This window comes from Lynx canadensis, chromosome C1 (assembly GCF_007474595.2).
Source record: "Lynx canadensis isolate LIC74 chromosome C1, mLynCan4.pri.v2, whole genome shotgun sequence".
Lineage (NCBI taxonomy): Eukaryota > Metazoa > Chordata > Mammalia > Carnivora > Felidae > Lynx > Lynx canadensis.
Genome location: NC_044310.1, coordinates 164,922,766 through 164,937,867, shown reverse-complemented (window position 1 = coordinate 164,937,867; position 15,102 = coordinate 164,922,766). Strand labels below are relative to the sequence as shown.

General features: G+C 43.4%; 1 protein-coding gene across 2 annotated transcripts in view; it reads left to right on the top strand.

Annotated features, from left to right (window-relative positions):
• The first annotated feature begins 2,459 nt into the window (after positions 1-2,459).
• Positions 2,460-15,102, top strand: part of NFE2L2 (nuclear factor, erythroid 2 like 2) — a 35,171-nt gene continuing 22,528 nt past the window's right edge. Inside the window, exon 1 of one of the 2 annotated variants that reach the window (XM_030323943.1) lies at positions 2,460-2,630. In XM_030323943.1, the coding sequence (XP_030179803.1) occupies positions 2,586-2,630 (45 nt within the window). In that variant the 5' untranslated portion in view covers positions 2,460-2,585. Of the gene's footprint in view, positions 2,631-3,682; positions 3,781-15,102 lie in introns of those variants that run through there. The other variant, XM_030323945.1, reaches the window with a different exon arrangement.

Below are 15,102 nucleotides of genomic sequence, written 5' to 3'. Positions count from 1 at the left end.
TCCAAATTTTGTGTACTCAGAAGGCTTAATTAATGATTTTTATTTTTTTGTGAGAACTCTATAACCAAGTATTACAGTTCTGACACATTTGAAGCATATACGCAGGGTTGTCTTTCCAAAGACAGCAAAAAATTCAGACAGCAGTGGAAATGTGCAAGGGTTAGTAGAATGCAAAACAGATAGGGGGGAAAATAAAATAGTAGCTAGGAGAGCCGGCAGTAAAGATTCCCATGGTACCAGAACAGGAGAGGAAAACCAGCATCCTCTTTCCTGTTCCTCTGGAGCTTCTCAGTGCATAGTATCTGTGCCCTCACAGCACAGTAGGTAAGTTTAGAGGGCAAGGAAGGACCCAGGTTCTCACATGAAGACTATCTAATTCTGCAGAGTGTCTGCAAAGACTAGGAACCTCCTTGACATAGATGGTCTGAGACTGGGGTTCCCTTTTCTTGTGCTGAACCACCATTTAACACCAAGCAGCTTTTTGTTAATGTTTATTTTTCTTTGACATGTTTAGACTGTTATCATATTATTCTCCTCCCTCTAAAAATATGTACTCTGGAGGTGCCTAAAATAATACACTCCCAGCAATTGCAGTTTTGAAAAATAAAGGTTATTTCATTCATTAAATTCAATGGAAATTTGTTGCTTAACAAGGAAATAACAAACGCCTTATACTTGAGGGCAACTACTGTGTCATACATGACTTTAGTATCTCCTACCCCCTGGGTTCACTGTCTACTTTCTCAGATGTAGTAGTTTTAATAAGTAACTTGAATTGTTAAGCAATATGCTCTTGTGCCCTTTGACGCAGAAGTGTCATTTCATTATGTCTCTGCATGTTTCATATCAGGTTCATTGTAAATAATTTCACCTAAGCTTGTTTTCAGTGTGCAGGTCATTTTGCAGGCTTTTCAAATAACAGCTGAAAAGGTTTAATTCAAGTTGAAGAAGCTGGTTTCAATTACAAGCAATTAATTTAGTTAGGCTTCACTTAGCTCAAGGAATATTTGAACATATGACTTTACAGATAAATCTTGGCAGTGTCAAATTATGCAACCAAGAGAAAGTAAGTTCTTTGCAGTTTTTTGGGCGTTGATCTGCTACAGTCAGGCTTTTTTTTCTTTTCTTTCTTTTTTTTTTCTCCTGTCAGGTTTTTGAATGAAATAGTAAAACCTCTGCCAGCACTGTCTACTTCACCTGGCTTTGCATAATTCCAAGAAACTAGAAACTAAAAACAAGGATTACTAAAGAGTTAGAAAGATTGTTAACACATAAGAGAGAAAAAAACCCCAAAACTATTTATCTCTTCTCTCTTAAATCTGAAAAGATTTCACAATATTCCTGTTTTCAAGTACTTGAAGTTTTCTGTGGACAATGCTTAATTTTTAAATAATTGCTTTTAATGTAAAAGGCAATATATATTGTAGATTTAAAATATACTTAAAGTAACAACGAGAAAGGTAAAAATCTTTCGTGAGCTTACAGCTACGATTTTAGTAAACATTAAAGTTGTTTTATTTTTTTCCTAGACACCACCTGTTTTTACAAGACGGGTCCATACTACACAAACTATTTTATAGCTTGGCCTTTTTTATTTTTATTGTTTACATCATATGCTGGGTACGTGAAAAGAAACTTGTGAAGATTCTGGCATGTTGTAGTATTGCAGTCTTAAAAGGCACCATCTGTGGTGTGACGTGTGCGCTTTGGTGGGAAGAGAAGACTCCTGGTGGGCAATACTGACCATTCTCCGACCAAAAGAGACCTCCCCGTTTGCCCACAGCGATGGGCCAGCTAGAGTGCCAGCGCGTGGGAGTAAGCGGAGGGCGTTCAGGGTGACCGAGAGCACGAGCTACCCGCGCGGTCCACGGCTGCCCTGGGCAAGTCCCACTGGCCCCGGCCCAGGCATGGACGGAGGGCGAGAGGGCAGTTCGCGTCGCGCACGGCCTGGGTCTAAACATTTAACCCCCACCCCCAGGGCTGGCGCCACTCTCGGGCGGTGGAGTGAGATAAAGCCGGGCAAGGTTCTGCAACTCCAGATCAGGGAGGCGCAGCTCCGACACCGGCGCCTCCGCGGGGTCTCCAGTAGTGTTTGTTCCAACTGTTTAAACTGTTTCAAAGCGCCTGAACCCAAACGACCTTCTGCAAACAACTCTCAATCTCGCGGGCCGAGAGTTTAGGTTTTATTTGCGGGGAGAGGGAGGGATTGAGCGCGGGGACCAGGAAGCCAATGCAGCCCTCCTCCCCGCACCCCGCTCGCCTGTCCGCGGGGACCCCCGCCCGCGGCCCTTCCCTGCCCCGGGCCCACGAGCTTCTTGCGTCAGCTGGGGCGGGGGTGGGGGATTTTCGGAAGCTCTGCCTGCGCAGCCAGCCCGGGAACGACTGGCCCGGGCTCTTGCCCCGCCCTCTGGGGGGGCGGGAGGCGGAGCGGGGCAACAGCCCAGCGGGCCACTCGGGCCGTGTCGCGGGAGTGCTGCGGTGAGCGGAGGAGCAGCCGTCGCCTGTGCCGCCCAGTCCGCGCCGCGCCTCGGCACCTGGGACAAGGCTGCCGTCGGGGAGCGCCACACCACGGTCCCCAGCTCATCATGATGGACTTGGAGCTGCCGCCGCCCGGACTGCCGTCCCAGCAGGTGCTGCCCCGGCCCTTGGAGCCCATCGGTGGTGCCAGGACGGGGACAGGGGCTCAGGGAGCTGCGGACTGGGCGGGACAACCGCAGCCGGCTTCTCCCGTCTACGGCCTGAGTCCGGACTGCTGTGGCCGCGCACTAGAGCCGCTGCGCTTGCGCTGGGGCCCGGACGGGGAGGAGGAGCGGGGACCCAAAGGGCTGCGAGGATCCTATGGGACGCGAGGGGAGTGGGAGTGCGACCCCCGAGGGCGACTATGCGGAGGTCTGGAAGCTACTTCCGTGTGCGTAGGGCGAAGGGGCCTCTCTAGCCGCGTCCCCGGCTTCCGGAGCTGGGACTCGGGAGCTCCAGCTGGAGTTTGAGCAGCCCCAGAGGTGGCAGGGCAGGAGGGGGCGGACGCTGGCGGTCTGAGCCGGCGCGGCCCGGCCCTTCCGGGGCTGCGCTGCTCCCCCGCCTCGGAGCCGGCAAAAATGTGCCTAGTCACGGGGCCGCTCTCGGGGGAGTTGAGGTCTCCTCCGGACTGGGACCCGGAGCCCCTGCCCTACCGCCGCCCCCATCCACGTTCTCCGCGGGCGCGGGCGGTGGCTCTGCGCGCTCACCCTGCTGGCCCGTCTAAGGGCACCCCTTGGCAAAGTAATCAGTCAATCCATCCATCAGATCGCTCGTAGGCAGCTTGGCGAGAAAGCCCAGCCCCCAGGGTGGGGGTAGGGAGGAGGTCACTAAGTGCCCAGCGCTCTGCGATGCCCCGACGTGCGGCGGCGGGACCAGGCGCTCCCTCGCGTGGTGGGAAATGTTCGGCCTAGGAGATCCGGGGTCGGCCTCTGGCAACCGGCGGGTAAATGCGGGCGGGGCAGCGAACTGAGGTCGGACGCGGCTTCCCGATACCCGCGTGGTGCCTCCCAGTGGCGCACGCCGGGTGCGTGGACTCGGCCTCCAAGACAGTGGCCCGTTGGCTGTCACGGCGGCCCTCGGTTGGCCCTTTCCTGCTTTATAGCGTGCAAACCTTGCCGCGCCGGGGCCAAGGGACAAGTTGGAGCTGTTGATCTGTTGCGCAATTGTTATTTTCCCCAGGGCGGCTTTGTCTTTGGATTTAACGTTTCAGAATTGCAGTTCCAAAATGTGTAAGGCAGGATATTCTGTGCTGTGCTGTCAAGGGTAAGAGTTTCGAGAGTGGATTAGAATTTCTATTGATTTTAGGCTGTTAGTAAATTTTTTGCTGTCATATATTATTTCTTCCTTGGATGCTTTCGTTTTTTTCTAGTTGAGAATTTGCTTCGATTTCTTAGCATGTTTCTTTTGCTAGGGCAGAAGGTGGGACACTTGGGTTTCGTAGTATTTTGCTAGCGAGTTTTGTAAATTGTTATAAAAGTGAAAACAAGTTACTGTTCATACTTTGTAGGGACTTTCAAAGAAGTAGATATTTATATTTCCAAATATTTTTGGTAATTGGGTTTTTAGGAAAAATACTTAGTACTTGGTTCAAGGAAATGTGTAGCGTAATAGGTATAAGTAAGAGCATATGTTTATACTGTTAAATGTGAAGTTTTACATTAATCTTGAAGATTTAAGATTTTAAGTTATTGACAATATATTGTGCTTTTTTTGTTATTTAAAGCTGTTTGTCTTAACCTCCCCCCCCCCTTAATGATTAGGATTGTATTCCCTCAGTTCGCGCTACTATGAAGTATATTGTACTTTCCGATTTAACTGCTATTCAACAGAATTTATATAACCATCTAGCTATTTATACAGTAATCTATATAACCAAAGGATATAAAAGGCTAATGGACTTTTGTTTTTCTAAACTGTGTTCTAGAGTTCTCTATTATTTTTAATTTTTTTCCTGTGTAATTTAACATTCTATATATACAAAAGTTCATTAAGCATGTGTATTGCTTTCTCTTTTAAATGTGAATTTTCAGTTATATTTGATAAGGTAACTACTTTTCCTCCTTTGTAATCAGACACAGTTTTCATATTTGAAGACTATGAAAAAAGGAAATGGAGTAAAATTTGAAATCAAGTTCATGTGTGTAACTGTTAATCATATTAAATAATAGTGGTAGTCTGGAAAGATTTCAACAAAAAGTCAAGAATGGATTCTGAACTTTGTCAAATAAATTCCAGGTATGAGGTGGTACTAGGATTCAGTTTTTCATCCTGTGGGCAGAGGAGGTATTGATAAACAGGGTAGAAAGCAGAGCCTGAGATTCTGTATTTCTGTTAGCTGAAGGAACCATCCATTACCCCTTTCAATGGTGTCTCAGATAAAGTACTTTTATATATGAGGGATGGAGTTGATCTTGGACTAGACTGATTAAGATTATTTTTAAAGGAACATAAGACAGGCCTCTCATCTGAATGAATGTTAAGCAAAGAACAACTTGACTTTTTAGATACGACTTTTTAGACTTGAGAGATTATGGAAGCTGCATGTAGGAGAATAAATACACAATTCATATCAGTCTTTCTGCTTTAAAAATAATGGGTCATTCTGGAATCTTTGTTGTTGGGTTTTTATAAACAATGCTGGATAAAAAAGAACTCCTGTCTTTCTTTAGGATTACCAGGATCAGTTGAAAACCAAATACAGTTTTTCTTAATATTTATTTTCATTCAGGATGAATATTCTTCAGAGCTACATGAGAAAAGGAAGCCTCTGTGGACTATAAGCACATTTTTTTGTTGTTGTTGTTGAGAATTTCCTACCTACTGGCTGAACATAACTTAAAGTGGGTTTTGCATAAAAAATATTTTCTCTTGAATTTTTCTTTGATCTGGGGTTAACTTTTCAGTGCAAACTCTTGGGTGCAGGAAGAATTTGGCACTAAGATGATAATAGATGAGTTATTGGGCACTTCCTTGAGTGCCAGGAGCTGCAATAATTGCTTCACCTGCATAATTCCACACTAACCCCATGGGAAATACTATTATCTCCAGTTTCCAGGGGGAGAATAGAGGCACAAAGAGGCCAAGAGTCCTGCTTAAAGTGCCCCCAACTATTTTTTATTAATTACTTTATTTACATAAGTAATCTCTGCACCCAACATGGAGCTTAAACTCACTACCTGGAGATCAAGAGTCCCACATTCCACCTACTGAGCCAGCCAGGCGCCTGAAATGCCCCAACTATTGACTGGTGGAGATGGGATTCAAACCTAGATAGTCTGACTCCAATGGCTTTAAATCACCACTTCCAGACTAGACCAGGATTGCTTAAACTTTAAACAGGAGGAATAGCTCACATTTTAAAAAGTGGATTAATTGAGAAGAACTAGGGGAAAGAGAGGCAGGAATTAAAAAGATTAACTTCTGCACCTTTTCCACTTAACAAGAAATTCATTAACTTTGTATGTATTGGAGGAGGCGGGCCCTCTTAAATTCAGTGAAAGTAAATACAACCTGGCGATTAATTACCACATGGGGGCTTTTTAAGGAAGACACTGAGACCTAGAGGCGTTTCATTTGGAGGGGCAGGACCATTTTCTTTCTTTCTTTCTTTCTTTCTTCCTTCCTTCTCTTCCTTCCTTTCCTTCCTTTCCTTTCCTTTCCTTTCCTTTCCTTTCCTTTCCTTTCCTTTCCTTCCTTTCCTGTCCTTTCCTTTCCTTTCCTTTCCTTTCCTTTCCTTTCCTTTCCTTTCCTTTCCTTTCCTTTCCTTTCCTTTCCTTTCCTTTCCTTTCCTTTCCTTTCCTTTCCTTTCCTTTCCTTTCCTTCTTTCTTTCTTAGTAATCTCCACATGGGGCTCAAACTCACAACCCTGAGATCAGGAGTCACACACTCTGCTGACTGAGCCAGCCACGCGCCCCAGGGCCACTTCTCAATATAATAATACTTCTAAAAATTCATGGGATCTCAGCAGTGTTCAAGATTAAGGTTAGGGTTATGTTAGGGTTGGGGCATTACATTTTTCAGGGACCATTTTTCCTTTTTCTTAATTAAATCTGTTAGCTGCTAGACCCCCCTTTGCTTACCTTTATTTGCCTTGTTAGTTGGTACATTCTCCTGTTCATTGACTTGTTTTGCTTTGAAGTAGTCAAAAATAAGTTTGATAATATATATATATATATGTATATGTATGTATATATATAGTGAAAAGTGGGATCGACAGGGTTAGGCCAGGTTGAAAGTCACTGGGTAGAATGGGGAGAATTTGAATGGAAAATGGCTAGGAGAAATTTGTTGGCTCAAATTAAACACCAGTCTCTTGTTTAGGGCATTTCTGAATTGAAGCAAGCATAAGGGCTCAAGTTATCTCAATGAAGCTTATTTAGGGTTTTGAATATTTCAAAATCAAATATATTATTTCTTAGTCTTTATTGTTAAACAAGTTGTTTTCAGAATTATCGTCTTATTTGTGTGAATTAAAGATGGTGCAGGATTTTTAGGACCCGGTGGGTGATTTGCCTGAAAGTTAGTGTGAGTAAACCCAGGGTATTTAAATGCCTGGTCCAGGGGTGCTTGGGTGGCTCAGTCGGTTTAGCATCTGACTTCAGCTCGGGTCATGATCTCAGTTTGTGGGTTTGAGCCCCGCATCGGGCTCTATGCTGATAGCTCAGAGCCTGGAGCTTGCTTTGGATTCTGTCTCCCTCTCTCTGCTCTCCCCTGCTCATTCTCTCTCTCTCTCCTGTCTCTCTCTCTCTCTCTCAAAAATAAATAAACATTAAAAGAAAATAAGAAAATAAATGCCTGGTCCAGCCATTTCTGAAAGTTTGCTGAAATCTGTTGCATACCAGGGTATGGGAGGACAAATTTACTAATGCTTTATTTAACATACCTCCTTTACCTTTGGCTGTATGTTTGTTTTAAATTTACTGTTAACATGAATAATAAGAGTTTATATTTTGATAATATGATTTTTAGGAGTTACTAAAATTTCATTGCCACCTGCTTTTAAATATGGTCCAACAGACATTTATTGAAAGGGGTCTAAGATACAGGCCTAGGCTTTTTCAATTGCCCAGTTGATGTGGCATGTTTTCTGGAAATGAAAGCAAAAATTTTATAATATTTACATTCCAAAACAGTATTAGGAAAAAAAAATGGTATTCTTATGCTAACCTTCCCCCACACACAGTCACCCTCCCTCCAAGAAAACACCAAGACTGCTAAACAAAATTCCGTTCTGCCTAAAGTTGTTGGTTTTCTTTGTGTCAGCCCCTGCCACAATAATCACTTTTCAGTTATTGGTATTAACAGTTTTAAGAACCTGGGCTGGCTCAGTTGGTAGAGCATGTGACTCTTGATCTCAGGGTCATGAGTTTGAACCCCAGGTTGGGTGTAGAGATTACTTAAAAAAAAAAAGTTAGGAACTCTGAGGGTAGGAGGCACTTTTAACCGATCATCTTTATGGCACATGGCCTATAATACCTGTGTGTCATAAAGCCTCCTATATGAGAGTCTTTCTGTGTGTGTAAGCATGTAAGTTTATTTGACCCAAACTCTGATAGTGAAGACAAATCCAGGGCATAAGAAGGGTTTAGAACACCAAGTCCATCTATCAATGGCCCTGTTGATAATTGGCTCTTGAGAGTCATTAGAATCCCATCGACAGCCTGTGTTCTGGAAGATTAAAAAAAATCCTTGGCAATGCCAGGTAGTCACTCCTTTCTCATAAACTCCGAAATGGAGACTTTGGTGCCTGTGGTAATAGCATACTGGCCAGATCTGAGCCCTCCGTTGCTTTTTTTTAAAATAAGAGAATGATTGTGTAAGAAAAGAAAAAAAAAATCAGGTCATTTTGACTTTGAAGCTTTCTTTTGAACTTCAGAGTTTTTATTTTCTGCATTAGGCAATTCTGTTGCATCGCCTTTTAAAATCTCTGATATTTGTCTTGACTGTGTATTTTTCCCCCCTCTACAGCTAGATTGTGAATTTCTTGAAAGCTGGGCATAGAATTTGTATTTCTCTCCTTTTTAAAAAAAAAAAATATTTACTTTTGAGAGGAGAGAGAGCGAGAGCCTGAGCAGGGGAGGGGCAGAGAGAGAGAGGGAGAGAGAATCCCAAGCAGGCTCCACACTGTCAGTGCAGACCTCGACTCGGGACTCCCGAACCTCAAGGTCATGACCTGAGCTGAAACCAAGTCAGACGCTTAACCAGCTGAGCCACCCAGGTGCCCCTGTGCTTTTTTTGAAACAGCTATATGAGATAGAATTCACATACCGTATGGTGTACCCATTTAATATAGACAGTTCAGTGATTTAGTGTATTCAGAGTCGTGCAGCCATCACCACAACCGATTTTAGAACATTTTCAGTACCCCAAAAAGAAACCGCATAATTATTAGCAGTAACTCCCCATTTCCCTTCAACTCCCTTAGTCTCTGGTAACCACTCATCCATTTTTTATCTCTGTGGAGTTGTCTGTTCTGGATATTTCATGTAAATGAAATCATGCCTTATGTGGTTTTGTGTGGTTGGCTTCTTTCATTTGATACCTTGTTTATAAGGTTTGACCACGGGGTAGCATGTATCAGGACTTCATTCCTTTTTATTGCCGGCTGCTGTTCCACTGTATGGATACACCACATTTAATTTCTGTTCTCATCAGTTGATGGACATTTGGGTTGTTTCTGCTTTATGTATTTCTTTTTGTTCCCTACAGCAGTGGTTCTTAAACTTTGTTTTCTAGTTGAATCAACCATCAGTATTTTAACATGCTGACATCCGGGTCATATCCCTCATTAAAACAAAATCTGTGGTGGTGGGACCCAAACATCAGTATTTTTTTTTTAAGCTTCTGAAAAGAGGTTTTCCAGTGTGCAGTCAGGTTTATGAACCAGTGCCTTAGAGCACCTAGCTCAGTGCTTGGTACCCACTGAAGGTATTTATAGTGATTTAGAAAATCTGGTTAGGATATTTGTCGAAAATCATGAAAAGAAGTGTCTTTGTATTTGATCACTGACCTTCACAACCTAAGGTTAACACCCAAATCTGAGATCTGTTTTAAGGTGCCTGGCGAATGTTGGAAATTCAGTAAATATAACTTGAGCTCTTTAATCCCTCATGGGGATTTGGGTGATAATTTTGTTATCAAGAGGTTTTCCCCAAGGGGGTCAGAATTCCTCTGTGTTTGGTCAGGAATGTGACCTGTGAGAACGTGCAGTCTCAATCATTTAGGGTGAGCCTAGGAAAGGCAGTGGGGACAGAATGCTTGGGCTAAGTGTTGGAGAGCCTGGAGGCTAGGACACACTTTGCCTTCCTCTAGGAAATTCCGTGCTCTGAGTTTTTCGGCCTTGTTATCCTCTCCATTTGAAGAGAACAAAAACCTTACATCTGCAAGACAACTTTTAGCAATTCAATTTTTTGGCTCCCTGTAATCTGCCTAGTGAAGTATACTTTATATTCTGACTGCGGTAGCTGCCATTTGTACTTATCCAAATGGCTTTCTGGTTTACATCTTTGGAAACTGGGGCTAACTTCTGAATCTTTTACGAGTGAGTGTGTGTGTGTGTGTGTGTGTGTGTGTGTGTGTGTGCGCGCTACAGCACTGCAGTACCACTCAAGAGACCTGAAAGTATGGTCCCATACTGGGATTGGGCCCAGAAGGGAGCAGACACCCGGTTCCAGCCACAGCCTCTCTCTACTGTGGCCAGGTAAAACTTTGGCAGCCCACCTCCAGCCTTTCTGTAGCCATCAGTAGTTCGAAATTCTTTTAACCCATTCTTCCTTTTTGCTTTAAGATTTAAAAAACAATATCTTATTCTTTCATTTGTTCCTAAGAGTTTTGTCCTGAGGATAGGTGTAATGTGTGTTTAAAGTACCCTCAAACAGTGGGATTTCAGTGTTAACATTTAGGCTGTATGCAATGCATACTTGTATTTCAGTGAATGACTTGCCCCGGTAAAGGCTGTTTTCCTTCTTTGCTGGGATGTAGCCATCATCCAGGGTGGGTTAGTGCCCGTCTCTCCCCCCACCCCATGTCTGTGTAAGATCAGGGACAATACTGACTGCCTGTGTGGGTGGCCTGCTGATAAAGAGTATGGAACTTTGCTGTACTCCAGACTTGACAGCCTTTTGTCTGCTCTGCTTCAGCACAAAAGTATAATGCACATGGATGTAGAACTCAACCTGTTCTCAGTCTAAGGGATAGAATACCGGGGAAAGTGATTATCCTGTTCTGTTGCTTTCTGTGAACAGAACTGAAACAGAAGGGTGACACATGGTCGAATTACTCTACTTTTTCAGGTGCTTGAGGGCTGACTACAGAACCTGTCCTTTCTGTTGCTGTGGTTTTTTTTGTATTGGATCTAGGGAGTCTTATTGCTGTGTCTAGAGACTGGAAGAGCCCTGAATTTTTTTGACGTAGCAAAAATATAAATCAAAAATTTTTTAATGTTAAAATCCTGGTAATAAAAACCACCAAAAATTAAAAATATATTTTTTAATTGCCATAGGGGAAATTGCCAATTTTGAAGAAGTTGTTTTTGTTCTTGGTAATTCTCAGTGAAACAGAAGTAAAATATGCTTTGAGGAACCAACCCCCAAGGACAGGACCAGGGCTGGTTCACTTTATGCTAACTGCGGTCCCTGCCCTGTATGTTCTTCTGCTGAGACCAGGACCAGGAATGAGAACCATTCTGTGAGTTCAGGCTCTTTCTTCTCCAAAGACAGAGGCTCACCCTCTGCTGGAAACTTCTTTACTTAAGGCTGCATGTTTGGGAGAACCTTGGGGCATTGGATTGAGAGTAAGGATGGTGACTTCAAGAGGGCAAATTCTGGGTTCTATTTGACTTGGAAAAAAAGGTGCTAGCATGAAAGGGAGAGAGATTGGGAGGAAAAAGAAAACTAGTTTAAGGAACTTCTTTTCATGGACCCAGGAGGAATACAGACTTTTTGGACTTTTCCTGAGGAAAGCATCAGATGGACTTGGAATTTGTACCTGAAGATCTCCTAAATGTTTAATACTTGGATTTGCTCTTCAGTGTGCAGCCGGCACTTACGTTCTCCATGTGAGGAAAGAAAGCAATTTTGAGTATTTACTTGTGGTGTTGACACTCGTTGTCTTTAGTTCTTTCAACAACCCTGTTAATGTAGGCTTTGTCTTTTCCTGAGAAGACTCTTTGGAGAGGTTAAAAAACAGCCCAGAGTTCAGTTTAGGAAACCAGAAACCACACGAGATGTTTCAGACAGGGAATTTAATACAGGAAATTAATGTATAACTGATTGGACAGACAACCCAAAGATTAGCAGCCTCAGGAAGCCACTCAGAAGCTGGCACCGCATCAGGAGCTGGCAGCACTGAGAGGGGTTCTCCCTCCCACCCTCCAGCCCCTCTCCTGTGCCCCTTCTAGTTGATGGAGTGCAAATATGTGACCACTGGGTAATTCAATAATGTCATCTTAGAAATCCCTATAGAGTACAGATGGAGTCTCTATTCGACGAGTTCCCAGTTTGGGTGAGTATTCCCATTGTTGGTAGGCCAAGTGCCTCCCTTTCCCTGTGAGGTGCCCCTGGGATGCCAGGGCAGGATTGATTCTGTGTAGCCATGTTTTTGATGTTGCTGAAGGACTTGGGCCTCTGGCTCTTAAACTTCTGGGGAGGTTCAGAAAGGAGGGAAAATATCTTAAGAGCTGGGGAACTTCACGTCTTTTCTCAATGATCCTGAGAAATAAAGCCTTTTCTCCCCCAGAGAGATGGGAGTAAGAATGACACCCCTAGATAACTCATCCATCTTCCTTTCCTCTGTGCCTGTGGGACTCTTGGAAGTCTGGGACTCCTGGAGTACATGGTTCAGAGTCCAGTTGATAATGGTACTGTAAAGCTTTAGCAGTTGTGGCTGTGCTGGTGGAGGTGGTCATGATGAAGAGACGGAGGGGACAATTAGTCTTCCCTTGCAGTCACGTTTAACCAGCTTCCTTCCAACGTCATGAAAGAATCAGCCTTTTGATGTTACAAGGCATCTGAATACAGACAACCAGCTATTTCATAGGGAAGGAAAGGGAAAAGGCTGACATTTACTGAACACCTGGTAATACTGTAGTAGGTCTTGGACATGTTCTCTTACTTGATCTTGACAATAAATCTGTGGTGATAAAGGCTATTACCTCCATTTTACAGGTGAGGAAACCTACTCAAAGAGGTAAAATAAGTTGTCTGGGGCCATGTCACTCATGATGGCAGAACAGGGATTTAGCATGTCCATAATCCCTGCTCTCCTGTCCGTTTTCCTTGTTCCTTCCGTTTCTTTTCTTGTCTAGTAACTGTGGGTATTTTGTTAGAAACTAAGGAATGAGGTACTCCTTTACAAAGATTAATTAAGGCAGTGTCCTTACCTCAAGGAGCTTTACTCAGTGTTTTCCAAAGGGAGTGCTGCTGACACATGGGCTGGACTTCTCTCTTTGGAGTGGAGGACTCCCCCACATTACAGGATATTCAGCACTATTGTGACAGCTCGGAAACCCCCCCCACCCCCCATTTCCATCCAGTTTCGGTTGCTGCTCAGTGGTGGTACAAGCCCCAGTGGAACTGCTGTCCTGCACGGTCTTCTAGAGACTGTTGAAGCCAGGATATTACTGTTCCCAGGAAAGCTCAGGGCATTACAGGAGTCCCTCATGATCCAAGATGCCCAATGGTTACCTGAAACCGCAGATAGTACTAAACCCTATATACACGATGTTTTTTCCTATACCTGCATACCCATGACAAAGTTTAATTTCTAAATTAGGCACAGTAAGAGATGAACAACAACATGATAAAATAGACCAATTATAACAATGTAATGTAATAAAAGTTATAAATGTGGTCTTCCAAAATACTCTTCTTGTGATGATGTGAGGTGATAAAATGCCTATGTGTTGAGATGAAGTGAGCGACATAGGCCTTGCGACGTAAATTAGGCTGCTGTTGACCTTCTGACAATACATCAGGAGGATCGTCTGCTTCTGGACCTCGGTTGACTACAGGTAACTGAAACTGGTGGAATAACGGGACTCCACGTGTACTTCCTGGTTCTTTGTAGAAAGGCCCCATCTCCTCAGATGGCAGCCTGTTCACACCTTTTATCCTAAACCTGAAGGGAGTAACAGAGAGAGAGAGCCACGAAAGCTCTAGAAACCAGAGGGGCCAAGAACATTTCATTTACTCAGGTAGAGTGTCTAGTCCAGTTCACTTAACACAGAGGTCATTGTCATTTGATATGGTAATATCGTCATTGCTGATATTCACCGTTTCTCAGGCCTACAGCTACAAGGAAGCTTTCCTCAAAAGATAAGCTAAACATTATTTTAAAATTTCAAGATGAAGTTAAAAGCCATGTACCATACCTCTCTGGATCTTTACTGCCTTTTCTACTGGGTACTTCGTGAAGAAGGCTGAGTCTTGAGTATAGAATAGCTGAAGAGGTTAATTATGGTAATAGATTGATGCTTTGGAAAAAAAAAAAAGTCTAGAATATGGGGGCAAAGTGAGGTTACCATGTTCCACCGTCAGTCTGAGGGACATAACTAGGGGCCTCTAAGGAAATATACTTAGCATTTATGTTGACTGACGTGTTCAGGTTGCAAGGTGTTTTTTTTTTTTTTTTTTAATGTTTATTTTTGAGAGAAAGAGATAGAGCGTTAGTGGGGGAGGGGCAGAGAGAGAGGAAGACACAGAATCCGAAGCAAGCTCCAGGCTCTGAGCTGTCAGCACAGGGCCCGATGCAGGGCTCAATCTCAGGAACTGCGAGATCATGACCTGAGCCGAAGTCGGCCGCTTAACCACCTGTGTCACCCAGGTGCCCCCAGGATATTTGATTCTCTCAAAAAATCAATTTTATTGTTAACTTGAAGGAATATGTGTTTATAGATTTAAGGTATAATACTTTATTTTTAGTAGAGCACCCAAAGAATAATTTGAAGTATTACTACTATGAAATAACTTCGATAATTTTAAATAATTTTTCTACGATTGGTAGTTGGGTCATAAGTGATAGGAAACACGGTACCTTTGTTATGTAAGTAATTAGAATTCTTTGAACCCAGACACCTTATGTACACAGTGAAAATACTGAATTCTGAGCCTAAATGTGCACCTACTCATTCCACAAAAATTTATTAGGAATTTACACACCCTAGGAACTTTCAGGGCATGAAGTTGTTTTAATCTTCCAAGATAATGTGGCAAATGTGTTGTCTTCCTTGAAAGACATTTGCTTTTCAAGTTTTCCCTCCTCCTAATCAAACGCTTTGCTCTTTGTACACCTGGATTATAGGGCATGTTTCATATCATTGAGCATAATTTACTTTATATCTCTGTTTTCTCTGCTTAAGGTCTTCCTCTAGGGCAGAGACTGTATTTTATTTCTTTTTTATAACTCTGGTGTCTGGCATCATGCCTAGACTTTACATAATAGTAGTTGCTCCCTAAACTGAGGGTGAGTCTTACTGCCCTCCAGGTGCTCGGTATTTACACAGGCTCATCTGTGACACGTGACAGCTCCATGACAGTGCAGAAGAGAAAGTGTCACTTCCAACTGGGGTGCTCGGAGGACATCCTGGAG